The following is an 18,907-nucleotide window of genomic DNA, read 5'->3' on the forward strand; positions in this document are numbered from 1 at the left end:
AGCAGGGGAGGGGGACAGGGTGGAAGTGGAGGTAGGGAATGCTGCTCTAACTTCCAACACACCCTCAGCTTGTCTCCTTACTTGCTTGCAGACTCCTGAAATCCCATAACAGTCTCCCACAATTGAACATTAAAAAAAATAATGGAAGATTTCAGTGTTTTACAATGGTAGATGGATGTGTAAGGTACCGATCCAGTGTATTGCTACCAGATCCTTTCCGATATAAAGAAGGGTATAGGAAGGCTTCAAAGGCAGGAAGTGACTCAGTGCAGAAAAACATCAGGTATAAGGTGGGGCATGAGTAAGGAAGGAACTGAAATTTCAGAAACAGGTTTGCCCAGGGCAATCCACTTCATCCCTTTAGGGTGGGGACAAATAGAAACTATCTGGTTAGAAAGACCCAAGCTGTCTCCACTGGTACCTGAGCAGACTGGCAGAGCTTTGAGTCCCGTGACAAACACACCATGGTAGGCAGGATTCCTGAAGCGTTCCATTCACTTACCAGAACTAACTTCCTTACATGAAAAGTATGTTTTCTCATGATCCATTTTCAAGATTTTAACTGGAATTTCTACTAAATTTAAATTTGTATTTTTTCAAAGAAAAACACACTGTTTCACAAATTTTTCTTTCTGTCCTTATATTTTAACTGATCTTTTTAAAAGAATTATTCCAGAGGTTTAAAAAAAGGTTTTGGAGGTTTCTTTTTGCTTTTATTTTTACATATGACTTTCTTAAAACTTTTTTTTTCCTGATTCAAACAGTATTACTCAATTAATGTTTCAACTTCTAGAGACGTAAGAAAAATATTGCCTACTACCAACAAATTTTTATATCATCTTAGCCTGCACTCTTTACAAAGCTCATTTAACTTTCCTCAAATCTCCTAATATGTAGAGAACAGCCATGATCATCAACATTTTTATTATAACAGAAATGTTTCTGTACCTTATCTAGTTATTAAAGGGAACAGTTCTCTTTAAAGTTCACACTTGGCCATTCCAATGTCATTCCTTCAATTGTACAGACTTCTCATGACCCTTCTTTTCTCCATCAAACAGAGATGGTCTAACCTTTAAATGCTCAAATTTCTAAAATTCTATTACTTCCACTGCCTTTCTGAAATGAGATTCCTCTATTCTCTTCCCTCCTTCGCACCTCCCACCCCCAATCCATGCTCTAGTCTCTTCTGAGATCAGTTTGGAAATGTAATGGCTTTATGAAGACATATTTCAGGCATTTCCAACAAAAGCAAGGTCCTCAGAGATGGAGGACGGAAGAGTGTCTCGTGTAGTGAGCTTTCAATAAATAGTGTATGTGAAATATGTATTCACTTCATGCTTTTACTTTCTCCTCCATCATTATTTTAATGTTTATTTACTTTGTGACTACTACTTATGCATTAAAAGGAGATAGGCATCTCACAAAGCCTACATTTATGTACCATATTATAATGATAAAATAAATGTGCTTACTGTGTGTGTATATGCTGAATTTAAGATGTTCTGCCCAATATATGTTCACCTAAACTTAACTTCATAAATGTTAAGAGCTAGCATATTGCTAAATTATCATGTGGTAAAACGCAAAGATTTTCTGAGTCATAAAATTCTCCTGTCAATTGTTTCCTGCCACCTCATTCACACTCCTTCTTTACAAACTCTTTCTCTTTAATCTTGAATACGCCAAATCCAATATAGCAAATACTCCTGTTAAATTCTCTCCACCTTGTGAACTGAACAGTTGAACTTCATTCTAGTTTCCATTCCATAATCGGGGTTTAATGAGCTCCTGCCTCAAAACATGGATAAACATTAGCAGCCATGTGCTTCAGAATATTAAAGGCCCTTTAATGTCTTAAAATTGCCCTATTTCAGTTGCTATTGTATAAAATCAAAGGATTCTTATCTATGGCTCCAAAGAGGTTGCAAGTGGTCGATGGGCCCCCTAGAGTTCCAGACTGAGGTATTCAATTTTGTCCTGCTGATATGCCTGACCTTGAATTAGGGCTTCCGTTTATATAAATTAGTGGATTATCACATTGGCATCATTTAAAAACATGAATGGAATCAATAAACACTCTGCCCAGAAAGAGAAAAGTGATTTTTTACCTCCAAATCATCCACACTGCTTCTGACCACTGACAGGAGCCCCTTCTCACAGTGAACACTCTGTCTTCCTTTAGCTCCCCCATTCTATAGACTGCCTTTCCTTTCTCCTCTGCAGGTCCCTCCACGGCACAGTGCCTGACATCTATGGGTACTTGGTACCCGTTTACAGAATGACTGAGTGAACAAAGCAAATAAGAAGCAAGATGATCTATTAAGTAAGATGCAAGCCTAAGGGACAGGAGATATAGGTCAAATTTTAATTCTGCCTGTGGCAGGTTATATAACCTGGACATTTTTACATTTTTGATCCTCAGTTTCCCCTATATGTGATCATGTTTGCTTTTCTTAGTTCATAGGTATAGTGTTAACATTTGTCATTTTAATGAGTGGACTGGGACTGTTACAAGAAAGTCTCTCTTTAATACTGAGGTTTAAAAAAATGGTTTAACAGTAATGACTGCAATAATAATAGCTATAGACTTCCGGCCAAGATGGAGGCTTAGACGGACACGCTAGGTCTCCCTCTACAACTAGAGAGGAATACAACTACTTCAAAACAAAGGATAACTAGAAATTCCAGAAAATAAAACTACACGGAAGCCCAACATATGAAGTTATAAACCAGCGGTGCCATTTGGGCAGGTAAGAGTTAAAGAGGGCAGTGCTGTTTGCGGTCGCACCCGGAGCAGCCGGGCGGCGAGGAATCCCGGCTGCGGTCAAGCCCCTGGCGGTGCGCGACCCTGGCGCTGGGGAGAGCGGCCGCCGCATCGCCTTGAACAGTGAGGCCCAGGGGGGCGGGAGGACGGATCCCGGTCTCCTAGCTGAATAACTGTGTGAATCCATCTTGGACCCCCGCCCCCAAAGAAAGCACCACAGGGCTGCAAAATAGGTCGCAGACAGGCGCCAGTCGCTGAATTGTGACGCGTACACAGGCACTGCCCCTTACAGCCGGCCCAAGAAAACAAAACGCATCTGTCAAAATGAGGCGGACAACTATAGAAATCCCGGTGACACAACTCACCAGGCAGCAGATAGAGAATCTGACAGATGAACAGATAAGAAACCTGTCAGAGGCTCAGTTCTGGGCCATTGTTAGCAGGTGGCTTACAGAATTCACAAAAGAGCAGGAAAAAGATAAGAAAGAAGCGAAAAACATTCATAACGAAAGGAACAAAACCACATACGAGACAGATGGTGAGGAAAAAAAATCCAGAGTTCATTTCAACAAACTGGAATATGGAGAAGGAACAAGCAGTCAACCAATGCAGCGAGAGGAAATGGGAAGCAACGATGAGAGGATCAGAAACCTCTGGGACAGCTATAAAAGGCCCAACATAAGAATCATTGGTTTGCCAGAAAGCGAGGAAGATGAACTAGAACTTGAAAAAATGAGTGAAAATATAATAAAGGAGAACTTCCCAGACTTGGGGAAGGGAATAGACTTGCAGGTCCAGGAAGCAAGGAGAGTTCCCAAGAGACTGGACCCAGGGAGAACCACTCCAAGACACATTATAATCAAAATGTCAAAAATTAAAGATAAAGAGAGAATCTTAAAAGCAGCAAGAGAGAAGAAAAGAATTATGTACAAAGGGGTCCCAATTAGACTATCAGCTGACTTCTCAAGAGAGACCCTACAGGCAAGAAGGGACTGGCAAGAAATATTTAAAGTAATGAAAATCCAAAACCTACAACCACGAATACTCTATCCAGCGAAATTGTCATTCAGAATAGAAGGACAGAGAAAGTGTTTCCAGGACAAAATAAAACTGAAAGAGTTCATTAGATCCAAACCACTGTTATACGAGATGTTAAAGGGACTGGTTTAAAAAACAGAAGCTAGGGAGATGAAACAAAGGCAAACTAAACAGGCAACGAGAGTGGAAAAGGAACTGTGGGTACGGGAAGCATACTGGGGGGAGGTCAACAGGGAGGGGGAGTGGGGAGAGGGAAGGAGATGATATAGGAATTGGGGATCATGGTAGGAGGGAATGGAATAGACTGAGAGAGGTTGGGAGGAACTGTATGCACAACTAATGGACATAATCTAAAAGGGGGGGACAACTGGAGGGAGGGGGGCCACCGGGTGGAGGGGAGCAGAGGGAAGGGAAATTGGCACAAATGTAATATTTTAATCAATAAAACACATTAAAAAAATAATAATAATAATAGCTATAGTAGAACAATAATGGGCCTGGAAATAGAAGACCATTCCTTTGTAATTTCCTTGTCCTGGGTCTTAGCCACTTAAGGAGGCACCATGTTTTAAAGACCCTCCCAACTTTTATCTATTTAGAAGACACTTAAGAGTAGTTTTCATTGTCAGTTTGTATTTGAACTATATGTTTCTCATTTCCTAATAATTGGTTATTAAGAAAAATATCTATTTGACTTCTTTTTCTCTCTTTAGTTAGCATAAAAGAGCTTGGACTGGAGCAATAGTGTTTTGTTAGAATGCTGGACCAGCCACTTAGCAGCTATGTGAAATTGGACAGGTTACTTGACCTCTCTGGACCTCATTTTCCTCATTTATGAAATAAAAATAGTACCTATGTCATTATATTAATATGAAGATTAAAAGGATTAATATTTGTAGAAGACTTAAAAATGCATAGCAAGCACTTCATACAATTTGCTGAATAAGTAAAATAAATATATTTCAAACTTTAAAGAACTTTCATTATATGTATAAAATAAGCACTTTTGTTTGCCTCTTAGAAACAACACTCATCTTTTTGTTTGTAATATTTTGGGCTACCTTTTCATTTAAAAACAATTTCCCTAACCCCTAATTAAACTTTAAGAGACTGTGCCACATCTTGATCCATAATGGCCTGCCCCCAAACAGATATAAAATGCTAAGTGTACACCTGTATAACCTTTCCACCTGCAAACATCCTTTTACATCCTTCATTGCAAAATCTACTATGTCTTCATCACCACCAATGGATTAGACTAAAGTAACCCCAGTCCTGAGAGAAAACCTTCCAAATAGCACATGTGACAACATGGCCTCTTTTCTCCGTCCTCTGTGACCAACCACCATAGATGTCATTGCTAGCCTTTGTCCTGACTTTACCAACATGACTCACTCTTACCATTATAAATGTGAGCATGCTTATATATGAATTCCCATGCTAGAAAAGACTGCTCATTTAACACAAAGCATCATTTCAATCACAAGCTTTTTTTTCATCTCCAACATAATTAAAAAGAAATGTAAAAAAGAATTTTTTCTTTTTGCATAGAATCTACTAAAATTTTAACAAATTGATTTTTGCTAAAAATGAGCATAATAAACTGATTTTTAGAAAACTGAAAGTAAAGGTTTCTCCTGCATCAAAATATAAGGATTATTTATCTGAGTATAAGAAGATGAACATGATTATGATCATAATGGTTGAATTACTGAGAAAGAAAAATATATTATACAAAGAGCAGAAAACAGTGGGGGAAAAGGTCTGTAATGGCTCGGCTGCTAAAGGACATTTTTTCACTCATGCCAGCACTAAGTGCTCTTCCCAATGAATAAACCATATGTCCATTTTTATATGCTTCCTTTCACTGAGATTCTGCTACTTCACAATATTCCCTTTGTCCCAGTCCTGGCCTCATCTTCTTCCACCCCCCACCCCCACCCCCTGGGTCCCCCATCCATAACTTCACCTCCTTGGGTATCCAGTATTTGTGCTCTAGCTACCAACTTGAACATCTGCTACCTGAAAAAAGAAAAATCACCTCATTGCCTAACATCCCACAGAGCAAAAAGTTTATAGGATTCAGCATCCTCAAAAAACAGCCAAAGGGGCTGAACTGGGGAGAGCATACCTTTTCCAGCTCAGTAAATTCTAAATTCTATCTATATAAAGATTAAATGAATAACACTTTAAAGACTCCTCAATTAAGGCCATCTCACCTTACTAACAAAGTATTGTCTTATGAATACACATTGACCCATACATTTGACTTGATATCATTTTTGCAAGTGTCTCCTTTCCAACATATCCACATACAGACAAGGGAGCATATATATAACCCTAGAGAACAAAATGCCAATATTTCTCCTGGATGGTTTTCTCATCTTTTTTTTTTTTCCTGTCCCCAAATAGTTCCCCAACTGAAAGGTAAGGACATATTTTCACTGAACTAAAGTGAGCCCAGTGTTGAAAAAGCTTGCCTAAATCCAACAAGAAGTGTTTTGTTTTGTTTTTACTTTATTTCAACATTCGTCAGCAGCTCTCCCCCATCCACTCATTTATATCAGCAGACTCATCTTGAAATCCCATCACCATATACCTTTGCCCTCCAGCTTTTACTAGTCCATTTCCTTGATATGTCTGCACTTAATCTGATTTCATCCTTCATGCTTTTTTCATTATTCTTAGTTCATCCACACCACATAAATTATCACCTTTGTTTCAGTTCCCCATGTGCCCCATTCACACCAATTCCAAATAAATACTCTGATTCTCATCCATTGAATCCAAATTAATTCATATTCCCTCTCCCAATCCCTCATCCCCATCTCTGCCTCCCTCTTGCCCTTTTCTTTTTCTTCTAAGCACGTACTTTCCCCTCCATGCTTGGCTCTCAGGATGCAAGGCGATTGCTTCCCATGTTGTCTTAGAAAAGCCCTGGTCTACATTAGCGTCAACTTCAATGGCCCATGCTTACATGTCCAGTCTCACCCTCCACACCTGGTGCCCATGAGCACCGTCACCCATACTGCAAAAGTGCAAGAATGAGAACAGCAGAACTTCTTGCTTTTTGCTGGTATTTAACTTTGGCTAAGTGCTGGTTTTTTCTTTTTCATGAAGTCATCACCACTCAATACCTACCGTAATAATAATTAACCACAGTGAACCCTACCACTATCTTTCAATAAGCTCTTACAAGTGTTTTACATAGAGTTTCTCATTTAATCTTCAAAACAACCTAGGAGGTGACCACAAATTGTCCCTATTTTACAGATGAGGATGATGAGACTCGGTAAAGATAAATAACTTATACAGGCCATAAACCTAGGAAGTCGTAGAGCAAAAGCTCAAACCCAAGTCCATCTAACTACTGCTCTCAATCATTCTGCAATGTAGCCTTTCCAGCAGCGCACGGGGCCTCTCTCAGTGAATTCTCTATGTGGAGGAGTCTTTGCACTTCAACCCAGCATATGTAAAGTGGTTAGAGATGCTGGGGAACATAATGAACTCCACTTTGATAATCATTGAGGAGACAATGCCCCCAAAACAAAGCACCAAATAACATATCACTCCAAAAAGTTATCCTTCTGGCACATCTGTTGGAAAGAGGGATAAGACAAAGAAGAAAATGCTCTGAATTCCCCCCATCCCCACAAAAAGTAATCTTGCTTCCCCCAAACTGTCCAGACACCATACTAGGCATGCTGTAGCCTGTCTTACTGTCAATAATTCAGCAATGTGTCCATAACCATGAATTCCATACCCCTAATAATGAAACTCGACATTGTCGCCTCATCCTGCTTCCTCTGGTTTCCTGTGGGGAACAGGAGATGAGTCACGACTGCAGCCCGGGACACTGCAACGTCTTGTCATTACTTTACTCATTGACTTGAGAAAGAAATGACCTTGAGGACAATATCAGAGAGAAATAACGTTAACAATAGGAAGCATCAGCATAGGTGTATGTGGAGTGGAGAACTTGAATGCAAACTCTGATGGGAAACCATGAATGGGACTCTGCAACTGAGCCACAGGGCTCAAAGGTTGTGTTAGGAGACCTGCCCCTGAACCAAGCAAGAGCCACGTGGGAAATGAAGTTCAGAGCTAAAGAAGTGCATGCCCGAGTACTATGCTTCGAGGAAGCAATGGCAGCACTCATCCTCCTGTGGGAAGAACTTTGTGGATCAAAATGATTTCTTCCAGCTGTGTATTATACCTCCCTACTTCAGGAAAGTTCTCCTGTACTGAACATAGACACTTCACAGAACCCCAGAACAGTAGAGCTGACAGGGGCTTAAAGAGCCAGATCATATGATAGATGTGAACAATGAGCCCAGTGAGGTAAAGGGACACTCAACGCCACAGAGCTAGTTAGTGGCAGAGTTGACATTAGAACCTAGGCTTCTATGTTCTTCCAGCCAATGAGCTTTGCACAATTCCTTGGGGGCACAGTCCATGAACCACCAGAGAGCACCAGAAAAGCCCCAAAAGAACTCTTGCCAGACACTGCCTAGCTTAGATACATCGTCCACTTCTCTCCAACAAGATTCTTATTCCGTTGCTTATACTTTTGGAGTTTTCCCTATTCAGCTTGTACTATGCAAGCAGTAGGCAAAAACCATACAGGCAGTACACTGTCAGGGACTCATTTAAAACCCAGCAATGACAGTAATTGCTCCTAAGATGCTAACACCAAGAAGAGACACCAGCCCTAAAGCTTCCATCTCAAAGCAGAAAACGAAGACCAGTTTGAAGGAAAATGCCAGTCTCAGCCTTTTCTCTGTAAACCCCACTCTTCCAAATTATACCACTGCTCCAAAGATCAATATGATTCCTGGGAGCCACTACAGAAGTCCTGAGTAAAATATACAGTCCCCATCCGTTCCTCACCCCACCCCTACCACACACATAGCAATGTAATCACTTTAGCAACTTCTCAGTAACAAGCTCATTAAAAAGCCATTCTGCCAATCTCTCCATAAAGCATGTGCCAGAGAACAATGCAAAAGAGGAGATGCCAATTAATTATAGAATGATCACATCTAATGAACTCTGAAACCCTCCTGCTGTTGGTGACTTTGATGAAAAATCAGGGATGCTGGGGAAAGAGTGAATGGGGACACCGTGGCTCCCTTGTTTAACTGAATTCTTTCAAATGTGCCTCCTCAGATTCCAGTGTTGCTCAAAACTGCAGGACTACACTGATAAAACAATGAAAAGTGTCAGAAAGTGACAAACACAAGTATCAGAGAAGGCTGTGAGTCACACTACCAGAGCCCCTGTTCATGCAACCTCAGAATTGTTTGATCCTATGCTGTGGTTGGCACTGCCTCTGAAAGGCTTACAGCCAGCAAGTGACAAACCTGTGTCCTGTGCTCAGGACACCTGGAGATCTTAAGGTAACAAGGGAGTCATCTGCTTTCCCACCCAGGCCCTCCTGCCTCTCTACCACCTCCTAGTTGGCAGGGATGCCATTTCTCGGAACAAAGAGAAGCCCTTCCCACCAGGAGGCTAAAGGAAGAAAAAGAAGAAACCACGTGCGGCCAACTTGTACCACTACCTGTGTGAGTCCTCTGGTGGGCCTTTAAGTGGGAGCTTTTTGTATAAACTTTCCGGCACCCGTTAAACTGACAGCGGTGAACCCTCTTCTTGTTTTCGGGGCACGCCTCAGCCCCTACCCCTCCTTGTTCACTGTCACTCTGTCCACTCTTAACTGTCCCAGCTGCCGCCACGGCTGCTGCTGCTGTTGCCACCCCTCCCACCTTGACTGAGCTGAGTGCGGCCTTCTTGGCCACCAGTTTCAACGTCACTGTGCCATCCACAGCTGAGAGAGTCTGTGAGGTTTTGACCAGATGGCGGCTGAGCTCAGGGGACGATGGGGGCGTTAATGAGGTCACTGCGTTGAGCTGGGCCTGGTTGACGGCTGCGTAGTTGTCTAGAGAAGAGCTGGCTGGCTGGAGACTGAGGCAGGTCTCAGAGAGCAACTTGTCCCGAGAGAGCAAAATGTCCACTGCCGAGCTCTTCTCGCAGATGGCCGCCTCCACGGGGAGCAGCAGGGGGTCTAAGCGCCGGAAGCTCTCCTCAATGCACGGGGGCGGAGAAGCGCGGAGGAAACAGTCCAAGTCCTCGCCAAAGGTCTCCGAGATCCTCCTTGGCTCCGTCTGTAGGTAGCGTTCCAATTCAAGGCATGTCTGCAGAGGGGAAGGAGGGGGGGAAAGAAACAGCTATCAGAGGCCAAGAACACCATGAGGCCACGCGTTGACAGGCAGAGGAGGAAAATTCAGAAGGATACAGAGAATGGTTCCATGGCTCGTATCTGAGACTCTCCCACTAAAAGGTCTGACCTTGTTATTTACCCGTTGAATACTCCTGAAGGGTTCCTAAAGTCACATCATCTGAGTTCAACTACTAGACTCGATGGGAAACTAAAGGCCCAGAAGGGCTATCTCGCACCATCAAGATCCCAGAGAGCATTCAATGTTAAAATACTGTCCTGCCCCACAATCCAGTTCAGCAGGGGAGATGCTTCAGGAAGCCCTAGGAGTTCCCATGTAAGCCAGAAGCAACAGAATCAGACAAGGTTTTCATAGCAAGACAAGACCCCCCACCGTGCAAATTTATTTCTCAGATAGATGAGCAAATCACAAAACTAACCCTATATTCCAACTGGCTCTGAAGAGCAAACCATGTCCACCCACACTAAGGGACGACCTTCCAACCAGGGGCATGGATTCCCTGTCCATCAGAAATGAATACTGTTCTAAAAGAATGCCTTTACAAAAACCCCCCGTTGTTTACAGGACGTTATTCAAAACACAAGTGCTACATACTTTGTAGCAAGGAGCCCGAGTCCATTACAATGGTTTAACATCTCTGACTAGGTGATAAAAATAAGCTCAAACACAGCTTGTTAAAGATAAAGCCCAATCAGATTTTACCTGGTAAAGAAATAGAGAAAAAAGGAGCAAGAAGTTCACAGTTTCAACAAATCTTCCTCCCCGGCGCATCTAAGTCTTTCTAAGATGGCGGAAGCCCTTGTATGGCAAAAATGGACATTTAACTTTCTGGTCTAAAAGCTCTCCTCACTTAAAAATCCTACCCTTCCAGAATCTTGTATAAAACCATGGCGCTAACTTAGACCAGCTCAATTTGTTCTAACTTTTGAGCTTCAACAAAGAACTTACCTATGGCAAATTTAAAACGTGACTAACTCCTAATTTACTGCCTCCGTACAGCTTCTACATTTCCAACCAGTGTTCTGATTTTAGGCCTTTATTCTGTTAAGAATATATTTTAATGATGTATCTAGTTGTATTGCATCTGTCAAAGATTTTATTGTGGTAAGATTTCAAAAGACTGGTTTTAAAATCAACCTTTGGATAAAACTGCATTACTGAATAAAAGAACAGACTTTTAGCTGTGAGTCACCTTTCGGTCTCACTGTTGGTTTTAAATAATATAAACTAATAACTAGTTCCAATCTTCATTGAACACTCATGTCACAAGCGTACATTCAACTACTGTGTTCACAGCAGGGTGCAAAGCTCACTGTGTGTTAGAAGACAGTAATAGATCCATGTGACGCAGGAACAGAATAAACAATTGCAAGCCAAAAATGACATGACTTTACAACACAAGGTGATAGCAAGTAACACAATGATAAAGTGTGCTGGTAAGTTCTCAGGAGATGAATGGACAATGAATTCTACACTCTTTAACATGGAGGTATTATTGTAGGAAAGCTTACTGGAAAAGTAACTTTTAATTCTACTTCACTTATTAATTAAATAATAGCTCTTGCTGAGTAGCTTCCCACCACTTTATATCTGAAACCAGAAGCACTATCACCTTCTCAGGTCTGTAAATTTGCATTATCCACACTTGCCCCGTTTCTGAATTCCCTTTCCTTTTTCCATCTCATTGCTAGAAATGACCATTTTCTTCTCTCCAGTATTAAAACCCTCAGTCTTAGCTCCAGTTAATTCACTTCTGAATTAAAAGATCTCACTCCTGAAACCTCCCTTAAACTTCCCCTTCTCTTTTTGAACCGTCACCTACCAAGCACAGTGTCTGGGACCCAACAGGTACATAACATCTAACAAACAAAGATAAAATCAACTTTATGCCATTATTTTAATTATTCTACTCTACTCCACTCTACAAAAGCCATCTGCAGAACCCTATCCTGAGTCATGCTGAGGCTAACAATCCTAGAAATGACCACTAACACATGTCTTCTGGAACACAAGTGCTTTTGTAGCTTTGTCCAAAGAGCAGAACCAGACCTTAGAGACACAGGTATGTTTCAGGTAAAAATCAGCTGAATCATGGGTTATGAGCAGTCCTTGAGGCACTTCCCTCACTCACATGGAAGCACTACTTTACACCCCCAGTCACCACTGTCTATAGATAGTTTTTGTATGCCATCTCCTCTTATATACTTTGCAGCTCAAAGATTTGAAAGTCACTAAATAATTGCTCTGATTGTTAGGAAGTTCATATCTCCTTATATTCAGAGTTATGAGGAACTGAGCTATTCTAAACAATTTAGATACTTTTCTGGGAAAATTAAAAAATAACCTACCCAGCCCTGGCAGGGTGACTAAGTTGGCTGGAGTATTGTCCTGTACATCAATAGGTTGTGGGTTTGAATCCTGGTCAGGGCACATACCTAGCTTGGGGGTTCAATCCTCATCTGAGCACATGCAGGAGTTCAACTGATCAGTATTTTTCTCTCACATCAATGTTTCTCTCTCTCTCTCAAATCAATACAGTAGTCCCTCTCTATACCGCAGTTCACTTATTGTGGTCTCACTGTATCGCGGGATTTTTAAAAATATTATATTTAATTATTTATCACAGATTTTTTGCTATATCGCAGGATTTTGCGGTACTGTATACATATGCTGTTAAAGTTACATAGGTTTAAGCATGTAGAATAAATGTAAGGTTCCTACTTTGTGCGGGGGGGGGGGGGTCTAGAATGTAATACCCATAAATGAGGGAATACTGTAAAGATATCCTTGGGTGAGGATTAAAAAATAATAACATATCCAGTATGCCCTAGTTTGAGTACCAGGTGCACATGAGTCACGCTGATGATCTAAGTATGAAGATACCTCCCATCACTAAAATATGGGAAAATTTGGACCACTTAATGTTGGCAGTCCTGATACAGGGCATTCTTATTCCATCTGAGAAATAGAGAAACATGAGTACCCAATTAAGATGTGCTGGACAGCCCTGTGAAATCACTGTGGAATAATTTTTGTCTTACGAAAGCTACTTCTTGTAATATCTGCTAGAGATAAAGTTTAGATAGAGAAGATTCTGTCAGTCAGAAACTCATCAATAGTGTTGGAAGATTGAAATGTTAAGAATGAGGAGGGTTTTAATGCTAGATTATTTCCAAGCCACAGAGAAAGTTTGTCTCCAACGTTTTTTTAAAATGATTATTAGAACTCTATTAACAAATGCCTATAATGTTTAATTAGAATTTGAGGTATCTTTATTTACACATAGATTTTAATATAACCACACAGAGGTATTTAAAGAAATAAATGTGTATATACACGTATGAATCTATATACATATATCGCCTAGCTCTGTCTATGGGAAGAATCTACCAAGCAAAGACACTCCAGTAACAGTGAGCACACCTGGCACAGAGATATGGGTTTCTATTTGTTTGTTTATTTATTTTATTTTATTTTTTTAGAGAGAGGGGAAAGGAGAAAGAGAGGGAGAGAAACATCACTGTGTGGTCGCCTCTTACTCGCGCCCTCAACTAGGGACCTGAAGTGCAACCTAGTCATGTGCCCTGACTGGGAATTGAACCAGCGACACTTGGCTCACAGGCTGACGCTCAATCCACTGAGCCACAGGAGCCAGGGCTGAGATATTGGTTTCTAAATATCATTATCTAATAAAGGAACCAGGATGCCTTGGTAAAATAGATGATTCAAAGGCTGGAGCAAAGAGTAGAAAAGATGAGCCTAGAATATTTTGCAGTACCAAAAGGTAAAGAAGTGCTCAAAAAGTGATGGCGGTATGTCAAAAAGGGTCAGGAGCCAACTTGAAGGCGCTCTGGAGCCAAATCTGGATGATGTGAACAACAAAAATGAATAATGACAATAATGGACTAACCCATGGAACAAAATTAATACCTATGAATCTATAGTGATATAAAGAAATAACTGAATAAGTAAAGGAAGAAGGGACAGCTCCTCCTTACAGTATAATTACAATGATAAAAACAGAAAATCTCCGTTAGGCAACCAATAAAATAATGACTACAGGCAAGAATCACCAATGGATGTTAAAATTAGTAGATAGAAGTATAATGAGAAACAAGATATTTGCCTAGTCTCAAAGTGTGCCTCCAAACAAAATATTAATTACAAAGCCAAAAATAGTAACTTTACAGTAGAGAAACCTGGCATATACACCTTAACCACATGATCAAAGTTGGCAGCACTAGTAATAAGACATATTTATATGATGTACCACTGATATGATAGGCTGACAAGAGTACAACGTTATTCTGTGTCATTCCTGCCAAAAATATATAACCAGAATCTAATCATGAGAAAACATCAGACCAACTCAAATTGAGGGGCATTTTACAAAATAACTAGCTGGTATTCTTTAAAAGTATCAAGGTCATGAAGAACAAAGGAAGGTTGAAAAGCTGTCACAGATTGAAGGAAACTAAGGAGATATGATAACTAAGTGCAATGAATCCTGGCACGGGTCCTGGATTTTAAAAAGGACTTTGGTGGGAAAAATATGTATTTCAAATAAAGTGTACAGATTAGTTAATGGTATCATATCAATATTAATTTCCTGGCTCTGATAGTTGTACTATGGTTATGTAACATTAGGGGAAGCTGAGCAAAATATATACGGGAACTTTATGTACTAATTTTGCAACTTTTCTGTAAGTCTAAATAATTTCAAAAGAGAGAGAGATATAGAAGAAAACACCAAATAACAAACTAGGAACATCTCCAGACTATCAATTTGGATACAGAGTTCAAATGTTTGTTTTTCTACCAAAACCAAAGATTCACTTTGTCCCAATGACACTTTAGAAAGCAAATTCCAAATCTGAGTTGGCAAATCTCAATTTAATGACAAATTATGTCTGTCTCGTACCTTACCCTGGAAAAATAAGGCTTCTCTCAGCCTCACTTAACAATACAACTCAAGGCTTGGTTCAACCTCTACCCCCTCAAAAATCCATTAGTCAGCAATGGGAAGGAAATGTGCTTAGTACAAAGTAATTTTCTTATTATTTAAGTCACAGATGAGCTTTTTGAAGGCTCTCCGATAACTGAACTTTGAAATTCATAGTTTCTTCTTCTCTTAGTTACCTAACAAATATCACATGAAATTGCCATCCTGAAATCTTTTTAAAATACCTTCTCCATTCTGCTCACAGCCTTATTACTTGTTGAAACATGCTTATTAAAGAAGATAATCCAAGACTTAGTTTAAAAAAAAAAATTCAAAGCTATTATTGCCATGCCTACTACTTCTATGACAGGCTCCAAAGTCAGAAGCTGATGGAGAACAGGATATCCCAAGTCTTGTAGCACAAAGACTTGTTAAGTAATGTGACAAACTGGGTCATATAGCCCTGACTGGTGTGGCTCAGCAGGTTGGGTGTTGTCCTGCAGACCAAAAGGTTCAATTCCTGGTCAGGGCACATGCCTGGGTGGCAGGCCGGGTTCTGGGCCAGATTCCCAGTTGGGGACTTGAGAGGCAATAGATCAATGTTTCTCTCCTTCTCTTCCCCTTTCTCTAAAAATAAATAAATAAAATCTTTAAAAAAAAAAAACAAAAAAACGAAATTGGGTCATATAGGGACATGGTGATACCAGGGTTACCAAAATGACTTTCATTCAACCTGTCCTCATCTCATCATAAATTACATGAAGCTTGCCAGTCAGGATTACAATCTCTTCTGCCATTCTTCCTACAACCCTCCCAAAGGCTTAGCCTTCACCTATTTTTCCTCTCTTTACTTTATGTTATGCCCATATGCTTAACACAGTCTTTCATCTTCCTTCCCACCAATCATTTTCATTCAAAGTTCAACATAAAGTTTCTCTTTCAGGAAGCCTGGTCTAGAAAAAAATGGAGTTAAGAAAATAGCTGATTGCCAGGTGTTGACAGCCACCCCATCTCAATCCCGGACAATTAAACAGTATCTCCAGAATGAATCTAAGAGTCCATAAACTGGTAGTATGTCTGGTTTGTTAAGATCATGATCTCCTTAAAAGCAATGATCACAGTAGTCATACCACATCGGTTCTCAAACAATAAAAATAATCATTTAGAGCTAAACTGCTACCTGTTTTATCTCAAATGGCAGAGGTGTCTCAGTGTCTGAAGTGGTGTCAAGTTGTAAGGGTTAGAACTTTCTGAAAAAAAATGAGCCAAAATCACCTCACAACCCCAATTCTGTCACCATCACCATCAATGTTCGGGTGGGGGGACTGCAGTCCCAGTTCCTCAATGTCATCCCTTTCAAACCAAGTATTTAGAACAGAAAATGTTCTAGTTTTTATTTCTGTGTCTTTTTATTTGAACAAAAGATAAGCCATTGGTCCAATATTTTTGCCACCACTCGATAACTGTGTCATTATGAGAAATTATTGAATGTCTCTGGATCCACATATACTTGTGTTGGTGAGTCAAAAATAACTAAATAAAAGAAATTGCATTTTGCTAATATTTTCCCCCCCTGGAATAAAACACAATCTATGGTTGTAATCAATTATTAGTCATCTGATCCCTTCAGTCAGCTGTCCTTAATCCCAAGTATTCCACCTATTTCATTCACCTAGAAGATCAAAGAGTTAAAAGTACAATGAGAAAAAAAAAAAAGGAGGAAAAACACAGGTGCAAAAATATGGAGAAATACAGCTTCCCACTTCATGGAAATTTGCCAAGTCATGCTTCTTCTGAGATCAGACCTTGACCTGGTGATGATGATGATAATGCTACTGACACTTTTTCCAGTGAGGAAGAGGTGGACTTGATTCCCCAGAAAGAATGCTCACCCAGGTAATTACACACTGCAGGTGACCTGCACTCAGCTGCCCATGGGGGCACCTTTCTGACATTTATTATGTGCGGTTTTGTCACATGCTATTAACCATGGTGCCATAGTCTCCAGAGAGTCTGAAGTACAGCAGCAACAAGGAGACGAACCTCTTACCTTTCTCCTGGGAGTGTCCCAAAGCTTAATTACTTTTTTATGCTTTGAAATCTTCACTCATATCGCAGAATGAAAATTTCAAGTGACACAAACTAGTGATAGTAGCATAGTTTGGGCTTCTCTTTAAAAGTGATCTTCTAAAACACTCACGCTTTTCTAACTTATGAATGTGCTTACACGTCACACTCTTTAGCAAAATCTTTATTTATTTCTTTATTTTGACCCCTGAAACCAACTTGGAAACCTCTATAGAATGAAAAGATTGGTATTTATGGGACCTGTATGATTTATTTCCCTCCCAAGGATGATATGGTGCAATGGTTCTGACACATTTCTAGTCTTTTAAAATTAGGTCTGAGTTGAAAGATGGGAAAGGAAGTAGAGAGCAGGCCAGAGAGGCCTAGTACCATTTTTCTCAGGGGTTGGAGGAGGGGCAAGAAGCACCATGATTAATAAGTTCAGTAAGCCCATGGGAGAAACCTCTGACACCAAGCACATGAACCTTGTTGCCCACCTTCCTAGGTTTCAACATTTCAAAGCAGGTTTGAGAAGGAGAATCTAACACTGAACCTAAAAAGGATAGAAAGGATATATGAACCAGTGACGAGAATCAACCTTGTGAGAACTGAAAAGTGATTCCTGTAAAAATTTTAAAATAAATATTTACTTTTTCTTGACTTTCACTGCCAGCGAATAGGAGGGTGGAAGGTTAAAAGAGAATGAATGTAGTCTAGAAAATGTAAGTGAGTATATGGGATAAGTGAAAATCTCCTACTGCATTTTTTAGCTGTTAGGTTTTAAAAAACCCATCAATAGCACACCCCAGAGATACACCAGTATTACACATCACTGTCAGAACTGCTGAACTACACAAAATAACACAGTACTGGAACTGTGTAAGCTTGCATTCCTTTCCACTGTTTCTCACATCAACCGGTTGCTGGAGCTGAAACCAAATTAAATATTTCCCTCTAGTAATTTCTAAATTCTGAGACAATGCTGTGAAAATTAACTGGATTCTAAATAAACATGAAAGTCAGGGAATTTCTACTGAAACTTCTTCAGCATTTCTCCTCCCCAAACTATTCCAACATAAAAGAAAATATGTGTTGGTATATTTTTCCTTGGGGAGGCAGGGAAGGAAGAAGACAAGATTAGAGGCCTATGGAGAGGGTAATGTCTTTGAAATAAGTGGCCTCAAAAACCTCTTTCATCTTCCAAGGATTCCTTAGTTGCTGCATATAAAAGAAATCCCCTAGACAACTCAAATCTGAATTAAATGTTAAAGTGAGTTTTAAAGTCACATAACCTGGGCAGAAATGGAGCCCAGGTCTGACGCTCCTTGAAAGAGAGCACTGGGCTCCCCCCCCCATACCTCCAACGACTTGGAAAAGCATTGTCTTCCTTCAGTGTCTATGATCCTTACATGAAGAGTCTCCACTAGGGACATGATGGCCCATGCACCCAGAGGTCTTTGTATCTTGGTCCAGGGTTGTTTTTTCCAGACGCTACTTTTCAGAACATATCAATTTGAAGTCTATCACTCTGGTCTCTACCCACCCACAATTGCTGCACCTACCCTCCATCAGCCCTTAACAAGACTTACTTGCTATTACTTGGCCGGTTACTTGGACTGTAACTCAATCCTGTCTTCTGAGTGGTGAAAAGATACCACTGCTCATACACAGCTGGATCGCACACTTATGTCTGCTATCCTCTTATGGCTAAACTAAGCCTCTATTTAGTTGGACACACACTGGAGGAAATCCCATCTGTTAACTTTATAGCTTGAAAATAAGTTTCATTAGCTGTCCCTGCTTTGGTCATTACATTTTCATTGACAAAGTTAAATATATGCCTTAAGAGTCCTACAC

General features: G+C 40.3%; 1 protein-coding gene across 1 annotated transcript in view; it reads right to left on the reverse strand.

Moving 5' to 3' along the window:
• KLF7 (KLF transcription factor 7) overlaps positions 1-18,907 on the reverse strand; it is an 88,407-nt gene that overhangs the window by 36,560 nt on the left and 32,940 nt on the right. The window contains exon 2 of the mRNA XM_090282926.1: positions 9,366-9,996. Coding sequence (XP_090139052.1) covers positions 9,366-9,996 — 631 coding nt within the window. The remainder of the gene's footprint in view (positions 1-9,365; positions 9,997-18,907) is intronic.

This window comes from Furipterus horrens, unplaced genomic scaffold, assembly GCF_987537825.1.
Source record: "Furipterus horrens unplaced genomic scaffold, mFurHor1.1.pri manual_scaffold_1, whole genome shotgun sequence".
Lineage (NCBI taxonomy): Eukaryota > Metazoa > Chordata > Mammalia > Chiroptera > Furipteridae > Furipterus > Furipterus horrens.